Source organism: Gavia stellata, chromosome 1 (genome assembly GCF_030936135.1).
Source record: "Gavia stellata isolate bGavSte3 chromosome 1, bGavSte3.hap2, whole genome shotgun sequence".
NCBI classification, from domain to species: domain Eukaryota; kingdom Metazoa; phylum Chordata; class Aves; order Gaviiformes; family Gaviidae; genus Gavia; species Gavia stellata.
Window position 1 is genome coordinate 59877348 of NC_082594.1, and position 26677 is coordinate 59904024.

General features: G+C 39.2%; 1 protein-coding gene across 1 annotated transcript in view; it reads left to right on the forward strand.

The window, feature by feature from the left end:
- The window catches only part of PCCA (propionyl-CoA carboxylase subunit alpha), a 302331-nt gene that overhangs the window by 220047 nt on the left and 55607 nt on the right, over positions 1-26677 (forward strand). The window contains exons 20-21 of the mRNA XM_059832438.1: positions 6973-7071; positions 20776-20829. Coding sequence (XP_059688421.1) covers positions 6973-7071; positions 20776-20829 — 153 coding nt within the window. The remainder of the gene's footprint in view (positions 1-6972; positions 7072-20775; positions 20830-26677) is intronic.

Genomic DNA, 26677 nt, shown 5'->3' on the forward strand with positions numbered 1-26677 from the left:
TCTCTTTATGACATTTTTATGAGTTTGTCGATACACTGCACCGTTGGCCACAGAGTCTCTCTGTCCTATTTGCTTTTTTGTGCACTTTCTTGGCAGCTAATCTTGCAGGTTTTTAGACCATTGCTACTTGTGGTAAGCAAAACTTTTAAGACATTTTAGTGTGTTAAAGGAAGCATCCACCTACTAAGTTTCTTCATGTGGCATTCTTAGAAGAAAGCACAAAAAAGTTTTCTATGGAAACAAAAGGAAGAAGCCTCCCTTTTTATGGCATTTTCAGCTTTGATTCTTTTTTTTAACTGAGGCCAATCATTTTGAAAGTGGTGACAATGGATTTCCCTGAAAAAGCCTGTATGACCTGTGCATGTAAAACTGGGGGTTTAGTGGCAGTGTTGCGTGCAGGCCAGGGTGGTGATGGCGGCAAAGGGACTGGCACATGTTGCTGGTGTGGATGTTAATTCTGTCAGTGTCTTCAGATACGTGCTAGTATGTGTATGCACCACAGCTAGCACAAGGACCAGCACCAGCAAGTACATTATGTGCAAATATGACTGGGCAGAGTGTAAGAAGCAGAGATAGGACTGTGGGTGCTTGGGAGCCAGAAGGGTGGAGGAAATCTTTGTGTCGCAGAATGTGGTCCTCATAGGGGACCCTGACATCTTCTGGAAGGGCAACATGGTGGGATGCAAGGAGGAAAACTTCTGAAGGGTGTTTGGGATAACTAGTTGATACTAGTACTGGATAAGTGAACTGGTGTTGACATAGCTGGATCTGCTATTCACTATCAAGGAAGAACCAGCTGAAGACGTGATAATCAATGACAGCCTTGGCTGTGGCGACCATGAAATAAATGGTTGGTGTTCAGGATCCTGAAGGGAGTGAGAAACGAGATTAGCAGGGTACACACCCTGGACTTCAGGCTGGTGGATTTCAGCTTATTCTTTATTTATTTAGCAGGTAGGGAGAGTTCCATGGGAGACAGCTCTGAAGAGCAAAAGAGCTCAGAAAAGCTGGCAGGGCTTTAAGGACAGCATCCTCTAAGTGCAAGAATGCTCAGGAAAATAAGCACCTTTATCAGGAAAACAGCTTCATTAAGAATAGGTATAATGGCAGAGCTCCAATGCAAAAAGGGAGCATTTGAGAGGTGGAAGCAGAGACAGGATACAAAGAAGGAATTTAGAAAAAATTGTCCAGGGATGGAGGGATGGTGTTAGGAAAGCCAAAGCTTACCTTGACAGTTGCAAGGAATGTTAGAAGCAACAAGAAGAGCTTCTACCACTGCATTAATAATAAAAATCTGAAAAGGGGAAATGCTGCATCAACTAAGGGATCACAAGTGATTTGGTAACAGTAGACACAGATAAGCCTGAGATACCTAATGACTTCTTTGCTTCAGTCTTCACCAGCAAGGTCTTCCAGGCCTCTGTTATTAGTGAAAGAGTTCAGGGAGAAGGCAGATGCAGATCAAGTCAGTGATTGGGAGAGATCAATGTATAGAAATCCATGGGACCAAATAGACTGCATCTAAGAGTGCTAAGAGAGCTGACTGATGTGGCATCAAGACTGCACTCTATACCTTTGAAAGGTTATGAAGGTCCCTCATTACTGGAGAAAAGCAAGTGTTGCACCAGTCTTCAGAAAAGGCCAGAAGCAAACCCCATGGAACTACAGCCTCGTCAGCCTCACTCCAATCCCTGGGTAGTTCATAAAGTGAGTTGTCTTGGAGCACATTTCTGGGCACGTAAAGAAGATGATAGGGAACAGTCAGCATAAATTTACTGAGGGCTGACCAACCTGACAGCCTTCTATGATAAATTGACAGGATTTGTGGACTAGGGGAAAGCAGTGAATGTCACTTTCCTTGACTTTAACAAGTCTTTTGACACCATCTTGCGCAACCAGATGGATAAAACCCCAGTTGAGTGGTCAGGCTCAGTGGGTCATGGTTAATGGGTTGTATTCTACTTGGAGGTCACCAAGGGTCTGCAAGGGTCTGTATTGTGATTTTTCATGATAAGGAAGTGTGTTGTGGTTATTAGCTTTGGGAATATACAGAGAGATGCAAGATAGCGTTTGTGCTCTCCTGCTGACTGGGAAAGGGGTTTTTTTTACATTGAGGACTAGCAAAATATTTTACAAAATGCCTGGGGTTTCATGTGTCAGGCTTCTAAAGGAAGCCTTAGACTCATCAGCCCCATAAAGACTGCTGTCATACGTGGGACTGCGAAAGGTAAGGGACAACAGCTTTGGCATGGGACAGTTTTCACTTGCTTTTTCTATTCTATGTGTCTCTCCATTAGCTGGACAGTAGATTAGACGAGAATTTCAGAAATTTTGTGAAAACTGTTTGGGAACCAAAAGCTGCTTTGCCCAACTCCATTTGGCTTAGTCTGAGATCACTGCAGTCTAACTGTTACTGAATACTGCTGCCTATAGCTGGACCTTCTATTGCCACACCATGCTATGAGTCCTCTGCCCGCCCCCTCTTCTGCACAAGAAGCAACACCTATCCCTTACCTGACTCATAAAAGTGAAAATAATCTCCGTGCTATTTTGGCATGGGTAGTGGTGTTTAGCAGTAATGGAGGTGAAGAGGTTTCTGCCTGAGACAGTTACTTTTCCCAGAGAAGATGATGTCTTCACTTCGTGTAGGCTTGAGGGAAGTCCTCAAACACATATGCTATCTCATGTTTACAACAGGAATGCTTGCTACCATTGTTCCTTCCTTACAGGATGATTTTTAAGGTTTCAGTTTGTAGAGTCCTTGCTGCCCACTGGATGTGCCTTCGATTTACAGCTAAATTAATGCCAGTTGAAGGGATTGGAGTATATGACACTGAATATTCATAAGTCTTCTGTGAATAGTAATGTCTGCTTTCCTGAAAGGTAACATCTTCATGGGCAGCTGTCTTGATCGGAGAAAGATGTCAGCAAGGCAGGTCTGCAGAGGATGACTTTTCATTTGTTTGATCTGATCGACTAGGGAAAGCCATCACTTTTGCAATAGCAAGAGGTAGAATTAAGGAGTGTAAGGAATCAGGGTAGGGGTGGCATAACCCAGTAGTTAGGGCCAGGACTCTCTAGTCCAGGAGTGAAACAAAAAGCATCAAGTTAAAGTTGAGTTAAACACTGTGCTGGCAGGCAAAATAGGAACCATGGGATTAAGGACTTAAGTTGGTCAGACTCAAGGCTGGTATGAGGAACTTCAGGCATAATGTTTTGAAGCATCAGGCAGGAAACAACTGCTTGAGCTGCCCTCCAGTCTCCTGGAAAACCACCTTCATTTCCAGGAGAAAAGAAGTGACATGTGCCAGATGTATGCGAGACTCTGCATTAGTAAATTAACAGGGCTATAACACCCAGGCTTGTGCTGCCTCCTTTAATTGCCTGACATGCATATAGAATGCCAAATGATGTTCTCTAAAGGAAACTGAATACAGATTATGCTTTGCAGCTCTTTGCACTATTGGTTAGCTGGTACCTATCATGCTGAACATCAGGAACTCAGTCCACAAGAGGTGAAGGGGCTGCTACTTGTGTAGTTCAGGTGCATGCCAGTGAAAGTCTGTGAAGTTGTGACAGTAGAGTAAGCTGTTGACCTTTTTCTAGCATTGTGTCTTGGACTTGTCATTCTTCTTTCTGAGACCTCATTTACAATAGCTTTTGAATTGGAAATAATTGTAAAGGAGGACCATGAGTGCTTTTATCTTTTATGCCCTTACACAGGGACAATCAATCCTATTTAAAAAAAAAAAAAAAGCCACCACTACCATGCCACATGGACGTAGTGTAGCAATGGTTCAAACAAGCATAGTTACTGTAGGGTAATTCCCCCATGCAACACAACACGATGCACATACGCACACATATACACACGCACACACTTGGAACTGAGTAGTTGAGGATAAACCTAGACTATATAGCTATGGTGTAAAGCACAATGTGGCCCACTGCATGAGTGATTGGACTGGGATCTCCTCCCCACAGTTAAAGTGTTAGTATCCATTGAGTGATGATTCATTCCTGGCGGTCTTATGAGCACAGAAACAAAATAAAACAGGAAATAGTCAATGTAACTCTTCATTAGTCGTCCCCATGTCCCCCTTCACCCCTCAAAGGCTAAAGCAAAAAGGCCCTGGTTTTATTGCAGTATTTGTTACGTTCTATTATCATATCCATTGCTAGAGGAGGAATGAAGGCAAATGCAAACTTCTGACAAGTTCTTCGAACATCTTATCTATTCCCCTGCCTCCACCAACTAGCCTTGCTTGGGTGTTGGCTGCTGGCTGCTAAGGTCCAGAAGGAAGATTTGCTCTATTAGGTAAAGCATTGGTTTGATTTCAACCTCCATTTGGTGGTGTTCCCCGCCCCCACCCCCCCCACCCCCCCGCTTTCCCCTCATTTGTAAGGAAAGTAAAATGCTCACTACATGGTAAATCTTTTGCCCTCAGTCCTTCTTCATTTTTTCTGAGGGCTTGACCTCCTGGCTTTGTCATCCTACCTATTGGAGCAGAGATAGCCAACTTCCTTGTGATCCTCTTGGCTTCACATCATCTTCCCCAGTTGCACATACTGTGGTGAGCCCCAGGTGAAAGCAGCTAAGAGCCTGTAGCTCCGTTCTGTGAGAAGGCTGCCACAGTTTACTGGGGTATGCGCTAGTTCAAATAACACTTCCCCCCTCCCCCCCCCCCCCCCTTTATTTTTTCTTGAATGGGGAAAACAGTAGAGGCAATAGTTTGTCTGCTGTTTTTTCTATTGCACATAAGCAGCCATAGTGTTCCTAGAGTACCGCGGTTTGTTTAGACCTACCACCTTGTGTCTCTTCTTTCAGGGTGGTTTCCACCAGAAATTTTTTGATACTAGCGTAATCTGGAGTCAATGATGGCTAGACTTGCATAGGCCCTTGTAAGGGATTTTAAACAGGTCATTTACCTCTGTGACACACTTCATTTACTTTTCTTTTGTTCATCTATGCAGTGACAAATGAGCTAATGATTAAACTGAGGTGGAGGTATCGACTTGTATCTTGCCACTGGAACACCCTTTACTAGGACTATAGATATCGGCTATAGATTTTCTGCGAGGCTGCATGTAAATCCTGCAGTGCAACAAGCACGCTGTACAGTTGAAGGGGTTTTTTTGGTAGCCAGTAGCCTGGTATGCTTTCATACCATCTCCCCTCCTTCCCTGGAGAAACATGGTAAATCATGTTTTCAGACCCAGGCTCCAGTGCAGACAGTCTTTCTTTGGTTATAGCAATAGTGACAGACAGCCTTTTAAATAATTGCCTTACCCAAGTTTCAATTGCTAATCAAAGAGGGTTGAGACAGAGCACCAGATTTGCTTTTCTCCATTTGGAAAGTCTTTTTCAGATGTTTCTGCTGTTCTCGATAAAGACAGTATTTGCTGATTCAAGTTTGCTGAGAGCAGGCTAGGTTCACCAGCATGTTCCAGCTGCTCTGCAATGCTCTGGCAATGCAAACCAGCTGCAGGTCTGGCTTAACTCAAGCCAGGTTTATGGCTGGTTTGCATCACTGGAGCAGTGTAAAGTACCTGAAGCATGCCAGCTAATCTGGCCTATTGGTGAACCATTATAAATGACTTGTTTTTCTTCATGTTCTTTACATGCAACTTCATTTATAGTTAAAGCCTGTAGAAATTGAGTAGATTGTATCACTAAAAGACAGATTTTGTGTTCTAAACTAAACTCTATAAAATTAGAGGTTTTTTAAGCCAGAGGTTTTCGTCTTAATCGAAATAAAATTATCAAATTTTACACATTGCTTCTCTGCCCTTGTCTGTTATGGATTTCTTTTAAGTTACACTAAGGTTACAGCTGCCTGTTATAAGGTGAAATAATGATTAGTTAAAGATCTAAAAAAGCAGGCTTTATAAGTTTTATTTTGCAGAATGTGGGCTCAGCTTTTATTCTAAATGCAGTAATTTTCTTCTAGTTTACTAAGAATGTATGCAATATTTCTGTCATTATCAATATTGTCTGTAATTTACTGACAGAAAATATTGGAGATTTTGAGAGAGGAAGGAAATCAGCCAACCATGATTTTTCTTCCGTTTATAGTAAAATATGTAACTGAAATCATATTTACCTACCTTGGATAGCATGATGAGTGTTCAAAACATGCTATAAATGTTAATAATTAATTATATTAGTCCATGTGTAGTAATTTTTCTTTTTCATAATCTGGCTCTTCCTCTGAGGCTTTTAGTGTTGAATGCATGATGTGTGGTTTTTAAACAGTGTTATACAATGGAAGAATAACAGAAGTGTCATTACAGCTACTCTGATCTACACTTTCTTCAGAACTCAGGATTTTTGTTCTTCGTGTAGAAATATTTTTGTATAAAGATCATGGGATAATTTTTTAAAAAAATTCTTCCTGGATAAACATATTGGCATTCAGGTCAGGAGTTGTATTCCTCTGATCAGCTGTATATTGGAAGAAAACATGACAGAATTTGCAAAGTTTTCCTGGACTTCGAGGCAAAACACCGAAGAATTAATTACTGCCTCATATTAATTAAGATAACAATGCAAAACCCTTCATTAGAAGCATAGGAGAAGTTCTTCCTTGGTCCTTGGAGAGAATATTATATGCAAGCCCTGTTGTGTGGGTTGCAAGGTGTCACTGGAATTTATATGCATTACTTGTCTAATTGCAGTAAATGTAGCATGTCCAGATAGGTTTAAAAGTTGGATGGCTGTTTGTTACTTGCTGGAAATCACTTGAAACCTTGCTACTCAGAGGCAGCTGTTCACAGGTCCTTCACCTCTCCCCAGAGATAGCTGGAAGACTCTGTTGTTGGACCCTGTCTTTTGTGGCAGAAGCAGTAAACATGACAGGTTGTTTGGGAGCCATCTGTTTTAAAATGGTTGCTGCTTTGTATGCAGTAATGAACTTGAGATCAGTTTTCTGTCTGTCTTCATAGTAACAGCCTTGTTTGGTGTCACAACAGGTGGAAGTTGATGGGATGAAACTAAACGTGACCAGCGAGTGGAACCTGGCTTCACCCTTATTGTCTGTCACCATTAATGGCACTCAGAGGACTATACAGGTAAACTCACCAACACTTCGTTTGTAGAGCTGAGATAGCCAGAAGCCTTTGGATATACAAATAATACTGATACGTGGGGTCTAAACTTGCTGCATCACAAAAATGATGTTACGTTGTGCAAATAACATAATCTTTCTACTCTGAATACATCCAGAGCTTCAGTGGAGTGAACTTGTCTTAAAGTTACTCATCTAGAGTTTTGAATATCCTTCATTTAAAGAGAAGTTTCTTATTTTAGACAGAAATTCACCCCAGTTCCTAGGATCTCTTAAAGGATGTGAGGAGAAACAGTTTCTTAATCACTTAAGAAATAAAGAACAGATTACCGTTTACAAAAAGGAGGGGTCCTGCAGTAAAATTACTCTCTTCCTCGTGTTTGGATTGCGTGATTTTTCCGCTTTTAGGTCTTTGTGGATTGAAAGTCACAGGACAGTTCATCTCCCATGTGATGTGTTTTTATGTATATTTTTATGAAATATGGTAAGTTCCATGACTTGAAAAGAAAAATGTAGAAAACATCCCAAACCTATGTGTTTCTAAGAAAAGAGGTCTAAAAAGATTAATGTACATTGTTCCTTCTGACCATTAATGTGTTTGAAAATATTTCAAAAAAACCCACAAAGAAGTGTGTGCCTTTAACTGCCATGCAAATTTTCTGAAGGCAGTGCTAGTCAGGATTTATATATTTGTTGGGAAATCATTCATTTATAAATATCTGTTGATCCTGGAAGTAGTAAAAGGAAGCAAAAAAATAAAAACCTTTTGAGTTTTAAAAAGTATTTTTCTACATACAACATTATCTCTTTATTTTGTATACATTTATCAGTGGTACAGTGGTCAGATTTCTGATAATCTACAGTGAAATATGTGAATTTATTTTTTCATTTTCACTCCTGGTAAATTATCCAAATGGAAATGTTATTTTTACTGTGACTGAATTTAAAAGACTGTAACTTGAAGATAAAAAATATTGTATCATTCAAGGATAGTATTGACTGAGAGTGAAATTTTCATAACGTGCCCAAGTAAATTCTGGACTTTAGTTTTGTAGATTTCTCAGAAGGTTAATGCCAGCTTCAGGGCTTGGGTATTTCTAAAATAATTTTGTATTCTAAAGTGTGTTTTTATATTTTAAAACTGGTCCGTTTTGCTGCTATTTTGTAAAGGAAATTCCTAATTTTGCGTAGGAAGCAATACCGATGTATGAACATACAAAATCTGTCTAGAAGAAAAGCATTATATTTAGAACAGATAACCATATTCAGAAGGCCTCATTCCAAACTATATAACAACTATATGGCTGGATACAGGTCTCCATATACTAACATAAATAGTAGTAAGACTGGTTAACTGAAAGTGTAATATTTGAACTGGCACATAAAATTAGTTTAAAAATTAATGGTCGTGAGATGTGAACATGCTTTCTTCTAGGAGCTGAGCCAGCAATAGTGTTACTTACACTCCCTTAGTGTGACCAAATTGTATGAAATACTGCAGGGCTAGCCACCGCAACAAGCAACGAGCTGGTTGTGTGGTATCTGTTCAACAGAATGTGGAGTAAGCACATATGTTGTTTCTTTCTCAGATGGTATCTGTAAGTCTTTGCTTTTAGCAAAGAAAACCAGTAGCTTGAAAAGTTATTAATCTTTTGGTGTATGTATGTAAATTTATGGGAACCTTAAACTTGACCTCTGATATCCGCTCACTGGAATCTAAATTGGTTTTTTGGTTATGTATTTCTCTAGACTTGCCCCGCTGCAAGAACCAAATTAGACAAGTGTATTCCTGTAGGTCAATTTGTCTCCAAAAGCAATTGACCCCTGAGTCTTGAAGTATCTTCTTTCAGCAAGACTTAGCCCTGGAGCCATTTAAGCAACAAATACGGATGAATCGAATAATTCCAGCTGTGCTTTATTAATTTTCAGCCAATCTAATTTCTCTTCATAGTTGGTTTCATTCTTCTAAATTTGCTCAACCAAATACAGTCTTTGTGAACATTATATTTCTTTGAAGGCTTGATTTATGCACCTTCGGCTCGATCCTGCAGTCTGGCCCCAATCCAGCAAAGCACTTAAGCACAGAAGCAGGAGATAAATAATTTTAAAATGTTTTGGTTTAAAATGTATTTATGTAAATTATAGTCTAGACATTTAAATTGTTGTATATCTGTCACACATTTAAAAATACGTAATTAAGCGTGCTCCTGTATTTCCACTCCTCCGCTGAAGGCTCAATGTGTATTAGAGCAAAGCAGAGCACCAACTCTGCCACAGAGTTAAGACCACCTATGAGTTTAAAACCCAGGTTTTCTAAGACTGTTTCTAGAGTACGGGACCTGGGAATACATCTGAGTGCCTGAGAAGAGGTATGTGCCCTGGTCACAGTCTGTCTAGGGCATATCAGGGCACAACTAGGATGTGTGGCAGCCCCCTCCCTCCCGCTTTTGTTTCCTTTGCAAGGAAGCCCATCTGTGTGCAGCAGATGGGCGCTGCGGAGTGCCTGGCCAGGTCCCCAGATGATAGAGGGACCAAAACCCTGGGGTATACTGCAGGTCCGTTTGGCTGCAGCATAAGGGCTCTGAAATCTTTGTGCTGCTTTGGATTACTGTGAAATCCATAGGATGCTATAGAAGGTGATGAACTGATGAAAACTTGCAATCATTTGAGCAAGAGATTTCTATGGCAGAGTCTCCGGGGATGAGGGTGTGGGCAGACCCTGTAGCATTTCTTGAAGTACGCAGATTCCGTCATGGTTTTTTGTTGTTGTTATCAGTAATTCCTCAGCTAATCCCAGTTTCTCAGCATTTTCTCCACTTACGACTAGACTCTACCTCTCATTTGGAGAGGCTGAATTTAACTCATTGTGAAGTGTAGGATTTTGTTTCCCAAGCAAATTAAATTTTTGTGTGCAGAAATACTTTGCCAAAATGGTTTCCCCTACCTGTTTCCAAAGATGTTAGTGGCTCAGGATCTTACACCTAGCTATTGTGAATTCAGAATCTGCCTTTGCTGAAAATCAGAGAAGTAACTATAGGCATGTGGTTACAATACGTCTTCCTGAGGATTCAGATTTGAAGGGATTGGCTGGTATTTAATTGTTAAATAACAATTGGCTGCAATTAAATTATATTAATTAAATATGTGCAAATTAAATAGTAATTGGCTGTTATTAAATTACCAATTTAAAATACATTTGTATACAAAACATTATTTGAATATGATATAGCCTTTCAGGCAATATTTAGAGTAAAAATAAACCAATCAATGAGGTACTTAATGATTCCTGTGAAGAGTGAGTGGAAAAGGGAAGGTTGGTGGAATTGTGGAAAAGAACCATGAGAACTCCAGTGGAATCTGGAAGGGAGAATGGTGGTTCAGAATGGTATCCTGGAAAGTAACAACAGTTGGCAGAAAGGCAGCAGGCATCTTTTGGGACACTGAGGGCATTTTTATCTCTCTGCCTCTGCTCTCATGTATAAGTAAGCTGGATTTCAGTGAGCCCTGTGCCTGCAGAAGTCGTCTATGACCTCTTCTCTCTCCCTGCGTGTATGAACCGGGGAGTGGGGGGAAGGAGAGAAGGAAATAAGCTGCCTTTTCCATAGAGCTGGACATCTCCTTTTATTCCCTCATGTGAACCAGAATCCAAGGGGACCTCAAGATAAATCAATGAATCCACGAAGTCCAGCAGGTGGACTTGAACCTAACTGTAAGTCTGTCACTGCTACAGTCAGGTTGCAAGTAGGTGCCTTCTACTGGGACACTGTACAGGAGGATCAGGTATCTGCAGAGAGAGCAGGTTGCCCGAGAAAAAAATGCATATAGGAGATCCTCAAGCCCTCTTTGCTTTGGCACTACTTGTGTTTGGGCAAGTTCTCAAAAACCACCCCACTGACCATTCAAATTCTGAGGCTGCTCTATGGCAACACCACATGGACAAATTTTACAACTCCTTAGTGCTGTTAAATTCTCTGCTTTCATTGATCCCATCATCAGACTCTCAACCCATCCTTATATACCATTTACTTGCAGACAGTTCCCTATAGCAAAAGAATTCTGAGCCAGAATAAATTATTTGTAACCATCTTTTGCCAACACTTGTACCTTTTCGTTGTATCATATGCATCTAGCCTTTGCACTGGCATATTGTCGTCTCACACGGGTTTCACAGCTCTGCTGGCTTGCTGTAATGAAAGCTCCCGCTCTCTAAAGGTAGTGCAGGCATTCTGCCTGGAGCCTGGAAAACTCTTGGTGGCTTTTGGCAGCTTCAGCAAAGCAATTTTGCAATGGCACTGGTGATGCCTTCTCTTTGTATTTCCTGGCTTTCAGAGGATTGGTCACTGCTGAACTGAAGCTCTGTAGGACATAGACAGAACTCAGTTGGACAAGGTCCCGAGCAGTTCGATACTACTTTGACATTAGCCTTACTTTGAACAGGGAATATGACTACCTGATTTCCAGAGGTCACTTCCAGCCTAACTCTTCTGTGACGCTGTTGCACGTCCCAAACTCTACAGTAAAGACATCTTTATCAGACACAGCAAGGTGTAATTAAGAGACTAATGGAGTTACTAAACAAGAACATGATCCTGTAAAGCTGAAATCATCAGTCTCAAGCTTAAGTGTTTTTGTGAATGAAATAGATGAAGCTTTATCAGTGGAGTTTTCTCTACTTACAGCATTATGGGGAATTCAGTGATGGCATCACATTATTTTTTAATTTAATTTATTTATTGCCTCAACAATTGCAGCAGGAGGAGTATATTCTGCATCCTGGGATATGAAAAATTTAAGTGCTTCTCTGGTACAATGTTTCTTTTGATTATTATTTTGGTTTATAATAACAGAAAAAACGAAAATGCTGTAGGTTATAAAGTCTTTGTTCCTGGGAAATGTCTGACATTCTGGGAAATGTCTGACAGGAGAACAAAGCCTATGCCCGAGTATTCAGTTCTTTCAACCCTGTGGAGACTTTTTTAAACATATGTGTAATATTCTTTTTTTTTAGAAAAATTGCCTATATATTTTTTTTTTTTTACTGTTTTGAGATCTCAGATGTAATCTGTGGTAATGCAGTATTATATAGGTTTCTGGTCTAAAGTACTGTTACTTCAGCACACTCATTTTCTTAAACCCTGAAAATTATTTTGGGAAGCTTTAGTGAGCAGTGTATATGCAGGCTGCTTGACAGTCTGTTCTTTAGTGCTGTGCAATTACTGCACACACTCAGCTGTTGTAATTTACCTATGATTTCAGAATGATTTTTGCTAAGTTGTATCTAGAAGAGGGACACAGAATGATTTGCAAACAGGGGCAGAGATGTAGATATGCTATATCCAAATAGCTGTACTGTTGGGTAAAGAAAAGCTGGAGTGTGAGCCCCAGCACTGGATTCCTGATGGCCCGTATTGATTAATTGGTAGCTCAATCCCTGGCTTTGTTTTACCCTGTTCCTTTTCTGGCTGATGTAGACAAATCTGGTATAGATTTATGCCATGCTGTATAGGCCTAAGCAGGGGACAGAGATAGTCATTGCCATTGGGCTTTGGGACCAGACATCATCCATGGCCCTCTTTTATTTAGCAGTATAGAAACACAGACTGCCCATGTGCTCATCCAGCCACAGTCGTCTGAGAAAACTGAGCTCAGCCATGAAACTCCAAAAATGATCAGTGGATGGGATATAGAGAAACTGATTTTTATTGCCTCACCTTATACTCTCTTGGCATATGAGACAAGTACAAACAAGCTCTCCAATAGCCCAGGTAAAAGACAAATGCAAAAGCCTGTGGCATACAGTGTAGTATGCCCTGCTGCGTTTCAGGCTTTCAGTGTTTTTGGAAAGTATCTGTTGGTCAGGGTACTGTTATTGTTGTTACTTCTTTCCCTGCAGTTGCACAAAGAGAATGATAGATTTTGGCAAGTTGCTTATTGCAGCCTTATTATTGCCTGATAATTGCCGTGGCAGTATCTTTTGCTTCATTTGAATTCCTCCTAGTTCCTGTATCAGAAAAGATTGTGAGCAGTTGATCCTTACCCACTGTCCATGCTGCTTGTATCCTCACTCAATTGCCTCTCTTCAGTGGTGCAGAGTTGTTCCTTGCAGAGAAACCTGTCTTGGTGTCTGTGTTGCTCTCTGAACATCTTCTGTTTCCGTTAATCTCCTTTCTGAGCTGTGGGTGCCAGAACTGTGCTCAGTATTAAAAGCATGAGCAAAACTTAGACTTCTACCATAACTTAATAGCATTCACTGATTTGTTATCTGTTCTCATTACTTGATTTCAAATATTTCCTTTGGCTTTTTTAACCAAAACTAAACATGGGGCTGATGTTCCTATTAAATTATCAGCTCTGATTGATAATGGGGTGGGGCGGGGAACCATGTGGGCAAGGAAAAAAAGATAAACTCTTGGCAAGGAGGTTTTTGCCAGGCAACTTTAAAGTGGTGCCATGTTCTAGAGCACAGATACTGAGCTCCCAGTGTCACCCTTGGCAAACAACATACCTGTTCTTGTGGGTGGAGGTGGATCCTTCCCAAAGGACCAGACACGGAAGTGGAGAAAAGTCATAGTTGGAAGGAATTCTGAAACTTCATCAGCATGCATGATTCAGTCCGTATCTCCAAGGTGTACTTGGAAAGACCCGAGTGATGTGCTTTACATAATTATTCGATAATTCAGCTTGCTGTGTTTGTGAAACATTCTACACAAGAAAATTAGTAATTGTACCACTTAATCTTCATCGTTTCATCATGAGTGATCTAAGGAAGAACTGAAACTTCCTTTATTTCCAAGGGTTGTAGGGAAAGGGAACGTGTATAAAAGCTGGCCTTTTTGCTGCTTCTTGCTGTAGTTGCCAATAATGCATATTAAAACGAATATTGCTATTATGGCTTCATTGACACCGATGAGAGTTTGCCAAAATTTTTAAAATTATCAATTTTTAAAATGAGCTTTGAATACACATATAGCCTATATGACAGCAGCGTGGACAGCTCCTGAGTCATGAAGCTTTTAAAAATGTCGGATATCCTTTACTGTCATACCAGAGTATTTGTATTAATGTCTATTTTAAATAGCAAGTACCCAAATCTCATGAGTGGTCTGCAATTTATGTGAAATCAGTTTAACTCAAAGCTGACTCCACGCTCTTGTTTATGGTTTGAATGGAGAATGTGAAGAGAAGGGGAAAATTCCTCTGGAATTTATTGTCCGCTTCTCAGAGACAGGTCTCCCACAATAAAGCTCTATTTATGAACAAAATACTTCTCCCTTTCTTTAACCTAATGGGATTAGTAATATCCTGTGCTACTCAGGGGGTTAATCAAATAATGTTAGTTGTTACAGTACCTTATAGCTCCTTTGGAAAAAAATATGGCATAAATTTTAATGACAGACAATATTCAGGATGGATAACTGTAAGGATTCTGTATGTGTCTAAAGACCAAAGCATTGTATTCAGTTGTTGACAGATGTCGTAATTTTATGATACCTAAACATTGAAAGACAAGGAATGACTCTCTTGAATATGGTAACACATTCAGAAAGCAAACAGGAAGGAAGAGGGGGGATGTCAAAGAGCGAGAAAGGACTATGGATCCTGCAAAGGATCTGTCTCAGAGTAGGCATAAACATTATCAGATCTAAAAATCACGTGGCAGTGTATTACCTACAAAGTGTTCCCCGTAAGAGCAAAACATATTACAGCATGTCAAAACAAGGGTACAGTTTCTAAAAGTCTTAGCTATTTTGTGATTTAACATAATAACAGCAAAAATTTAGAAGTTTGCAGGGAGGACTGAACTCTTCATTATTGTAAATAATTGTAAATAGCTGGAAATGTTGGGCTGGAGTAAATGTCTTTTAGATTCATTCTTTACCAACACCAAATAAACAGTCTTTCCTGTGGGTTTTTTTTTTGGTGTGGTTTCTTTTGTTTTGTTTTGGTTTGGGTTTTTTTTGTTTTATTTTAAAGCTTCTCATCCACTGCTTTGTAACACCTACCTACCTCAGAGTATTAGAGGAGGAGCACATGGGCATTCTTGAAAGGTGCTCTATGTATATATAATAGCAATAGTGAAGTGGTATTGCTACTAAACATTTGCATGTCTAAAGCTTGGCAAAAAGAAATATTGGGAAGGATCTATGTTTCCATTTTTCTGTTTATGGGAGGACAGAAGTTCCTAAGCCACCTACTGTAATTAAATCCCAGGCATTAAGAGAGTGGTTCTTCTTTTAAAAGTGGTAATATGGTGCCTCAGCCTCTTGTAAAGGTGCAGTTTCTTTACGTGGATTGATGCCCTGTAAGCCATTTGGGCTGTGTTTAACAGCTGTACTTGTACTGTTTGGGAACAGATTCCATTTAGTCCGTGGGAAGGGACTGAGGTAGCTTGCAACAGGTGCCAGGGAGGCCAGTATCTCAGCATCCTGGCAGGACGCCTTTTAAAGGAAAAGACTACTTCAGTATAGTACTGCTTAAGCCAGTCTTAGAAACTTTCACGTGTCAAAATGCTTCATACACAGCAGGACTTGATCATCTCGTTCCCCACTGGGTGGCTGCTGCCCTTGTAAGAAACTGGAAAATGTGGACGTGCCCTGAGGAAGAGCAGCTAACTGAAGCTTCATTTACTGTGAAGTGCAATCTAAAACTGATAATGGCTGGGGGTAGAGCAGCACTCAAAATCGAGCTAAGTTTCCATCTCTAGTTTAATACACTAAGGGGAGGAAATGATGGCACCACCGGTGGAGAACACTATATTGTGACAAAAGTAGTGATCCCCTAAGTGGAAAGCCTTGCGAGGCTGCGCAAGTCTGAACATACAGTGCAATGTGGACAGTCTCCACATAGAAGAAAGCTTGGTCGCGTTGCTAGTCTGGGATCACATGCCAGGGCTGGGATTTTGCACAGTGGAAAGGGAGTGCTGACTTGAAGTTCAGCTTTCTGCAGAGGTTCTAGGAGGAGAGGGAAAAGGAGACTGATAAAGCCAAACCAGTCCTCATGTTTTGACTGGAAGATGACTTCATGGTTTCACAGCTGCTTCTGCAGCTTTCTCCTCTCTGACCCAGCTGTGGGACTCCAAAGATGGGAGTGACATAGGCGGATGATGGAGCTTTCCAGATGTCCAAGCACCCTCATGTACACAAAATCTTTACTTTTACAAGGTAAAATACCGTGGATTTTTTCCTCTGACTTCCCTATTATGGGAATAATTTGGTTTTTAATAAAACCTGTCTGGGGGGTGATTCTGGCCTGTATTTTGCTAAGTTGAATTTTCAATAATTTATAAATGTTGGCCAAAAAGTGGATAGCATTCTGCATTTGAAATTCATGGCATAAGATGTTCCAAATTTCTGGTAGTGAGCAGTTGAGATGAAGCAATAGGGGCTGCAAGAATTGCATTCTGCAAAATAACACCATGCTGGGAAACCACACAGTATTTCACTCAAAATTTCATCAATAGTCTTCTGTAATGATTTTAGATACTTACCAGTGGGTTTTCTGGGCTTGTTTGTTTGTTTGTTTGTTTGTTTTGTTCTGTATAGTCTGATACATGTTGTCCAACTGTTAATGTAGTCATGCCATGGCTTGAAAAAGTTGCAAAAAACGTTGGCCAAGTGACAATCTGTACATTTTCTGTAACAAATGGGTCTCCAGCTTTACTTTCAACAAATAAAAGCAGTATATAGTAGTTCAAGGTAAATGTGTTTGGGAAACTTTAATACGTTATTTCCTTTGTCAGTTCATAATAATTTTGACTTGACACATTACTTTTTCATTTGTAAGCAAAGCAAAAAAATGGAGTTTCTTTGTTTTGGTATCGTTCCTTCCCTGCAGCTGCTCCCCTCCAGTAGCTTGGAGAGCCCAAGATACCATAAGATTTGTGGAAAATACTCTGAGATCTTGTTGTTGTCTAATAATATCTATGTAAATTTAGAATCTCTTTCAATAATACATATTTTATGTTTGGCTGAGCTTTTTTATCCTTCTTCATGTAAAGGTTGTTATAATTTTTTATCTGCAAGTGCTCATCCACTGCAGGCTTAATGCAAAGCTGATTGTAACCCTACTGCATCTTATGATGAATAGATCATTGATACCCAACTAAGTGGAAATAATTTTCTATGGCAAAGCAGAAGAATTTAAAGTCTCATCACACTAACCTCTGGTAATTTACTGGGATTTACAGATTAAAATGATTATTTGTGAGATGACTGTGCTAAGCATATGCTTAAGATGGAGGAGGAAAATCAAACACATTTTGTATGATTGTATATGCTTGTCTATTTTTACATGCGTGCATGAGCATTTTGTTTGTGTATACATAGCATATGCAGTATAGCATACTGTAACCTGTGTGTGTAAAAATACATGTAATATTTATGTAACACACCCATTTGTCAGCTTTGAGACTGCAGATGGATTTTTTAAAGTTGTGGGGGTTTTTTTTCCAGATTTGATTTAGCTTGTTACTTTCTCATAAGGAAAAAAATATACTTTTAACTCATATTATGTTAATTAAATTAATCTGAAGCTCTGTCAGTTGAATCAACCAGAAGAGAGAGCATCGGTTATGTCTAAGATCACATAATTGATGTCAACAATGTAATTTTACTGTATTGGCAGGTAAACATACAGTGTTGTTTTGTCTTTGTTCAAGTGGTAGACTTCCCTTGCTTTTTAGTATAAACCTCCTAGTAAATACTTTGCAATTTATTATGAAAACAATGACAATGCATATAATTAGCTATTCTTTTTTGTTACCTCTATTTGATTACTTTCCTGCTATCACATGCAATATGAAACCATCTATTACGAGGTATAGAATATGTAAATATCTAACTTTACAAGAGAAACTGGAGATTGGTCCTTTTTCTAAAGAGGTGGAAAATAAAAGAATAATTGTTAACCGTGTCCTTTCATTTTCTTGAAAATATCAATTACATTTACAAATCCCAGAAACACAAGCCCACCAGTGGAACAGAAATAACTCTTTTCAATATGCTTCAAAAAATCTAATCACATCTAACAGCTGAAATTTATTTACAACTGTGATTTGAAACATTAATTATGATAATGTGCTGACTTCTTTTGTAACATGGTTCTCAAAAGCTTGGCAGTTCTCTTTTTGGTCTTGATGTAACATATGTTTTGTGACTTGGAGAATTTCTCTACCTTTCTTTCTTGTTCCTGTTTTTTGAAATATTCCCAGAAGGGAAATTTCTTTTTCTCCTCTGTTTCTTAACTGTTTTCCTCACCTTCCCCATTATTCCCCCCCTCCCCCATTGGCTGTTAATTCAAGAGATGGATTTATACTGACTCTTAATGCTATCGACAACTGAATGTAATGCTTTGTATTTTGGACACAGCAAACAGTAGCAGCGAGGTTTTACTATACTGTGATACCAGTGCACTTCAACAGCATCAGAACAGGAAGAAAGCTGCTTATATCTTTGTCTTGTCTTGAGACTATGGCTTTAGAAGGTGCCTTCTTGATATACGCATATATTTGGCTTTATTAAATTGGTTAGTAAATTATTTTTGAAAGGGCTTGGTTGTTCCTATGCTAGCTTATTTAGCTGTGAGTAAAGAGAATCTGTGTGAGAAAATACTTCAATGGTTTGGTTTTCAGTTGTGAAAAATAAGTCAAGTTGTCAAGATACCTGGCTTTACTTTGAAAGCCTTTAAAGAAAATGACAAAAGGGCTCTATTTTTCTTTTTTGTTTTGTTTTGTTTTTTAAGTTGTGTTTTTCTGTGTGATGGGGAGATTAGCCAAAAAAATGGAATTTTTATTAGGACATGAAAAGGTCTCTAATGACCCTTGAAAGTGGACAAAAGGGTAGTACAATAAGGGACAGAACTCTAACAAGGGTGGAGGGCATTCCAGGAAAAAAAGAAATTAAATCCTTTAATTTTTTTCAGCTTGCCATTTTCTGACAGCTTATCAAGTGGTTGGGACTTGTTTGTTTTGGCATGTGGTTCATTCATTGTAGGCAGCCGGTACTTTGTTCTTCTTTGTGGTTTCCAAAACCTGATTGTGTTTATCCTAGACTGTGGGAAAAGTGTATATTCCTGTTTCCTTTATAAAAGTAAACGTCAGGTTTTGTATGAAATTTTATTTCCCATATTTTCCATTCCATTAATCATTATTGTTGAAATATGTCAGGCTTTGGCACATCATCCTTTGTTTTCATATGATTGTACAGATTGCAGTGTCAGTGTGTGACCTGTTAAGTCAAAAAATAAGTATGTTTGGGCTCTAGTAATTATTACTTCATAAAATGTAGCTGAGGAACCATGCACCCCTATTGAAAAGGGACCAGGATTTAATTTATTGCTATTAAAATTGTTTCAAGGGATATCCAACTATTGTTGTGTATCACTTTCTCACTTAGTCTAGAAAAGACAAGACTAAAAGGGACCAGGATTTAATTTATTGCTATTAAAATTTTTTCAGTGGATATCTAGTGATGGTTGCGTAGCACTTTCTCGCTTAGTCTAGAGAAGACAGGACTAAAGGGAGCCGTGATAATGGCTCTTCACATACTTGTGGGTAGTTGTAAAAAGAAAGGGAGTAATCTGTGTTTCTCATCTGGGATGAAAAAGAGAACTAATGTGCTGCAGTTGCAGTAAGGGTTATTTTAGTCAGATATTAGGAAGAAACTTCCTAATGATAAGGATGGTGAACACTGGGAAAAATTGCTTAGGGAGACTGTGAAATCTCTGCAATGGAAAGATTTTAAGAATGGTTATAGACACACATCGTTTGGGAGTGACATAGGTCTGTTTTGGGTCTGCCAGGGGTACTAGACTAGAAGATCTCTCAAGATGATTTGCAGACATGTTCCTAGGATTAGTTGTCTTTAAAATGCTGAAGATCTCGGTGCAGCTCTTCGTTTGCGATTTATACTCACCTTCTCAAATCCATGCTTCTGTACTGGCATTGTGTATTAGGGCTGTGTTCTGTGACTAGGGCCCTGATTTTGGGTCTATATGTGCCATAATTTAACAGCAGGAAGAAAAAGGGAGAAAAAACTTCTCACGTGGAAGGAGGAGACGATTCACAAGAAGAAAGAATTCTGTGTGCATTTTGCATATTTAGATTACAGATAATGCTGTGTTAAATCAATAGCATATTTTCTTTTGCATTGTTTTGTGGCTTACTGACAATCTAATATTTGAAGACTGTTTAATAACTTCAATCAACTCCTGAACCACAGTAGGTGACCAGACATTTCATAAGGTCATTTTTTCCCCCCTGTTTTCAAAGTAGCATCATTGGAGGTTTGCATTTTAAAAAGAGATTAAAATGTCTCTCATTAGGAGAGAGTGAAGATAATACTAAATGTGAGCAACAGGAATACAGAATCACAAACGTTTAGAGATGGTGAAAGCCTCATTATTCCTGACATTCATCTTTCTGCAAGCCCAAGGTTGTTCTGTGTTGTACTTGGACATATTTGTTTTCATTGTTCTTCAGAAGTAAATTTTATTGAGTTGACTGAAACAAAACCGAAATCTGAGCTGAAGTGTGAATTAGACTTCTAGTACTGAAATTCTTGAAGGAAATGGTTATATTTTATCCGTTTTATGTATAGTTTTGTGTACTTGATTAGTTTTGATTACTTTGCAGTGATGTGACAGAAAGAAAATGGAATGGTTTCAAATTTCGGAGAAGCTTCTAATCAGTTTTTACATCTGTTTTTTTCAGCGGCTTTCTCGGAATGCCTCTGGAGAGACAAGCATTCAGTTTCTAGGCACAGTGGTAAGTATGTATAACTACTGTCAAGAGTTATGCTGGTAGAAAAATATAATCTAAACAGAAGATAGGTAAATGACACTGGCAGAGCATTTATGCTTGTACTCGTGAAGGTTAGTATCATGCGTAAATATTCTGAGCTTAACAGCTGAATTTAGGTAAATTTCTGAAGCTAACTTCCAAGGCATGGTGCACAGTATCTCCATTCCACATTTCAATTGATTCAAGTCTGCCTCTGTTTCATTTACAAGGGATTTCAGAGTAACTGGTTGTAGACTTGTAAGTTTATTGCCACATACTCAGGTTTGATCCACATCAGGATCAAACCCACTCTTTCCCACCACCTCAACTTTCTGATCTCTGTTGCTTCACCATACCATGTACCCTCACATCCCAGCGGCGGGTCAGTAACTGTCTTATAGAAAGACTGTATGGTGGTGCAAAGCATTCTGTGGTTCTCCCAGATTTTATTTGCTGAAGAGAAGGAAGTTTAAAATCCTAATCAGATTTCACACCATTGGACAGAATTAATCAATAAATAGATTTTTCGTCTGCTATTATCTTGAGCAATCATGTATAATATAGAAACTAAAGTTTTGTGTTAGTTCATGGATGCTTATAAACATATATGTGGTTGAAGCAGCATCGAATTCCCTGATTTCCATGATTAAAATGCAGTCATTGCATTTTTCCAAGTTTCTTATGCACCTAAAAATAGTTCTGAAAATGAAATAAAATTGAAGTATTGGCTAAAGAAAGTTGTCCTCATTGCTGCCAACAGGTTTCCCTGTAGTGACGTTAGCAGTGAAAAGCCTAGGAATGAAATGTTCCCTTTAGAATTTAGTCCTGACATCTCTGTGCACTGTATGTTTTGGACAAAAGTAGATTAAGATAGCATATGAAAATGCTTTCATTCTACTTACTTGTGATTCTTCTACAAGTCCTATGAAGCCATTTTTTGGGAGCTGTAACACGGTAAGAGTAAACTTAACAAGCATACCTGTAGACTTGCATGTTGTTTTTCAGAGATGAAGGGTGCCCCTAATATTTTTCACTTCTATAAATATATCTCTGTATATGCATATACATTTATTTGTCTTATTCAATATCAAGCAGATTGGCAGTTACAAATAAGACATAAAATAAAAGTTTTGTTCTGCACTATTGTATTTGTAATGATGCTTCAGCTCTGGAGTTGCATCCTGCATATGCGAGATTGCTGCTAGCTGACTGATCTGATAGTCTTTGTGTGAGAAGAAAATAATTACTCCAAGTAGATAAGATATAAACGCAAATGCAACTTGATAAGATAATACTGAGAAGACTTTAATTGATCCCCTGTAAGTGGGTGCTGTAGCAGAGAAAATTCTGATTACGTGTATATTTAGCGACATTCAAAATTAGATTTGTTGTTAAGTTAGATATGAAAACATTTTGTTTTCATATGTTAGACATGCCCCGGAGTCTCACTTACAGACTAGAACTCTTGTGCTGGCCCTTGTGCAACAGCAAAAGAAGACAAAAGAGGGTACAGTATTGATGTGCTTTTAGCTTTAAAAAATTCACGATGAAACAGCTAATGGATTGTAATATATATCAGATCTTACTGACTAGCTAGTGTGTTTATTGGATCCTAGTTATTTTGGGAAATCAAGTATGTGATTACAACTAAAATTCTCAAGAGGACTAAAAAGAAAAGCCTATAGTACTCTATCCACCATTTTTTATTTAATATAAATTATGCACATGTCTTGCTGATCAAACCCAGAGAGAGAACTTCAGCAAGCAGGGTAGAGAAGCAGTAATGAAATCTGCTTCCCAGGGTTTGCTCTGATAACCAGTTTTCCCACAGAATCCAAGCCAGAGTCTGCACCTGTGTTCCTATCAGTTCCTCTAGCCTACTGTCCTCTTTTCCCCTAAGTCCTTTCCTTTATTTAGGTTGTCCTTTGCTCCTTTAACATTTTTGTGCTTTTCTGATTTCAGTTTAATACCCTCAGCTTAGGTAATGGGGAGGAAGGATGGATTTTCCTTATAAATTGCCTACACATATACACAGTCTATATGTGTGTACCTGCATGTGCATGTGTACACATACACAAGTTCAGTCAATGAAAAGAATATAATCTTGAATGAAGGTCCTAGAAAGACATTTTGGGCTCACCATTATGTATCTCTTACTAAACCTTTACTAGCATAGAAGTGCAATCAAGATAGCAAGTGTTTGAAAGGAATGTTTAGCAGCAAGAAACTCTTGATTGCTCATTATTATTATAATGCATTGTTATCAATGTAATAAATGGCTTGTGAAATTATTGCTCTGCTCTTTTTTTTTTTTTTTTGTCATAGAAAATGTTAGGGATAGCTTTGAGCATTCTGTGTTACTTTTGACAGGGGCAAATGTTGATAGCACTTCAGTGGTGGCAGGCAGCATGGTGCTACTGAGCGTGCACACCGCTGACCTGTCCATCAGAACGTATTTTTAGAACCGGCTGATCAGGAGCACAGGTCCCTGGCTTGTCAGGAGGGCATCAGCTTCGATAAATGGCTTCACTTGATTTTTTGACATTGGACGCTAGAAACAATTCTGCTACTGGTTTGTGATACAGCACAAGCCCCTGCTTCAGGAAGCCGACTGACACTCAGAGGAGAAGTGAAAGGTACACTTCTCTATTAGAAACATCCTTGCTGTCCCAGTTAGCTAGGTGAAGGACAGAGAAAACTACTTTGCAGCAGAAAGACAACAGTTTAATATGAATTCTGCTGCATAACGTATGGTAAACATGTAGAGAGTAGGACAAATGTTTCTGTTAGTGTAGCAGCATATTTCTGTTCTCTTAGAGGAGAACAAGAAAAATCATGTTGCTTTCCCCAGGGAAATCATAGCTTTGAGTGCACACTGTTAGCATCATTTGGGGGTCTACATGGATTTGTAATAATATTTTTGTTTCTGATCATGAGTAGAAGTTCTTTGCTACTTGAGCATTTCTCTTCAAATTGTAGTGGCCTTAGCTTATTTTCTCTGAATTGTTTTTCAGTAGAGGTTTATGAGTCTCAGATCTGATACAGGACTCGTGCTATTGGAGGATGTACAAGGATGTTTCTGCACAAGGAGCAAACAACTTTTATATATTTTTAGCTGAAAGAAATGGTTGGTGAATGGGAAACTACACTGATTTGGTTTAATTTCCTTGGGATGATAACATTTTGAGTCCTAATTAAATTATTTCATAACAGATCATGGGTTATTGCTGTAATTGAGACTTTATATGAGTTTTTACTCATTGTTCCTCTCTGGTGAACATGACTAGATATCATGTGCTGATGGAGTCCTGCTATTCTGCCACTTTAAGCTAGAATTATTCCGATAGTGTATTTATTAATAGCATTACCGTAACACTAAGGAATCTTATTGTGCTATATATTGAAGAAAAAGGAAACAAGATAATCCATGCTTCAGATTAATGTCCAAATCTGTGCCCAGAAGCAAGAGTACCAGGCAACAAGGAGGCAGTCCTTTATGGGTTGTCTCCTGTGTGTAGGCAGCTCACAGAAGTAGGTTTGTAACAAACATAAAGATCTATAGAAAAATACTAAGATTTATACAGAGAGCTTCTGCTTCAGCTTCTGTAGTTCAAAAGCCTGTATGTTTGAGTAGCCTTTTCAGAGGACCAAAGTCCACCCTTCATTCTTCTCTTTCTAGTTAGCCTCCAGTTTCTGTCGTGTCTCTTGTCTCTTCGTTCCACCTTCTGTTCTCTTACGTGAGAGGAATGTTTTTTTGCTGGCCCACTGATGGCCCCAACCATTTGTTGGTTATTCATGCCTCTGTCAGCTGGGCTTCAGCTATGAAATACGTCTAGGCAGGCAGCCTTCAAGGCAGCTGCAAGTATATAGACAGCTACAGATAATTATGGAAGTGTTAAACTTATTCTAGACTGTGTGTAATGGCCTCTGTGTAGAATTTCGAATAAAGAAGTACTGTCTGTATGCTCAGATAGTGAGTGGCCTGGCTTCATTGCATCTGTAATGTCGTTGTCAGCTTTGGGCTTCAGGCCTTGCTTGACAGCGATGCTCTGCTGGCCCAGCGGAACGCCTTCCTCAAAAGAGACAGTCCCAGACAGTGAGAAGTCCCCAGCTACAGTGGAAAATTTCACTATCCTCTGCTCATCACTCGTGCCATTTCTTTGACCTTCCGTTCTCTAACATCAGAGCAGTGATATAAACAGTTACTTCTTTCCTCTGGGGAAGGATGAAAGAACATATATGTGACAGATGTCAGTCATGTTGCTCAGTATATTACTTGACGATGTTCCTTCAGCGGTGAACACAATGTAGGCACCCATGTGGAACAGACTGGAATTGCACTGGCCTAAGGATTAAGCTGTCTTTAGGGACTTCTGAGTTTCCTAGCACAGTTTTCTTGGTTCAGCCTTCTCACTAGAGGTTTTTCCATTGCTTCAGTCTCATCCCTGATGGAGTTCTTTGTCACCTTTGATTTACAAAACATTTGAAGTTTTGCTGTGGAGGCTTACGCTCTCTTATTACTACTATTAGCCTGTTAATGCTACACTTTCTGTTCTTCAGCTTTTTTGCAGACCCATTTAAAATAGTCCAGAGACCCGCTGCTGCAACCAGATCTGCAAACTCCAGGTTGAGAGCACTGCATTTAGGAAAACTAGTCTCTGTCAAGCCCTGGCCATGCTTTTTAGCATAGTTGGCATACATTGTAGTACAGTAGTGATCACTCAATAGTAATGACTTTTTGATTGTTCTTTAGCTACTTCCAGATGGATTGGCAAAAAGATGTTTCATACACAGTCGGGGTTATTAGTTATGTTGTTTATGAAGTTGGTCAGAAATGGAGAGCTTTGCGTAGAGACATTCTTCAAAATCTTTGCCTTTGCTTCCTGGCTTATTGCATATTCATTATTTATGTATCTAAGGTAACCCTAGGAGCTACAGGTCAGTATACTAACTTTACTTCTCACTTTTGATTCCCCTTCCCACTCCCTCCTGCCATGACTTGTCTGCTTTTGCTTCAGTAGCAAACTTCCAACTTCCTGTCCCGTTACTGACGCTTATAAATTGTCCGGGAACTTTCCAATCTGTATATAATCTCATCAGCTTTCAGACAGCTTCCTCCTTTTTTTCTTTCTCCCTGCATTCTTACAAAGACCAATTAAATAGCAATAAAGATGGAAGCCTTGACTGTATGAGTCTGATTTAGCTCACAATGACAAATGTTTAACAACCTGCTTCTTTCACCCTTAGAAATCATTGCCATTCTTAACAGGTTTTCTTTCTTTCTGCTTTTCTTTCTATATGTGATGCTTCTGAAACTAGATACTGAAGATTTATGCAGACTTTCAAACATTGGTTGAAAACCTGCAGAGGTTACAAAGGTTGTATTTATTGGAATATGTAGAGTATTAACCACAAGAAAATAAATATAGTCCAGTAGGTGTTTATTTTGCATGCTAATGTCTTTTTTTAAAAAGGCGTTTTTACTCTTCCTTTTCACAAGCCTTGAGATTAGGGTCCCTGCTGATCTAAAGGGAATTCTACTGTTGTATAGATCTTTTTTTTTCTTTTCACCCAGCTTCAGAGGCACTGTGAACCACAGTGCTTCTAGTTGTAGAGCTATCGTCAGTGGCATTTCTGTAGTGCAGAAGGTGTCACTAGGAAAAACGTGCGGTTGCTTCCGGAAGCATTAACTTCCACAAGTCGTTTTGAACATGGGCGGTGAGAATCCTGAGACTGCCTACGAGCTGCTGCAGTATTCTGCAGAAAGTGGGTAATTCATGAAACAAGGGATTCACTTGTGAAAGCAGTGATACTTTGGCGCATCATTATGACT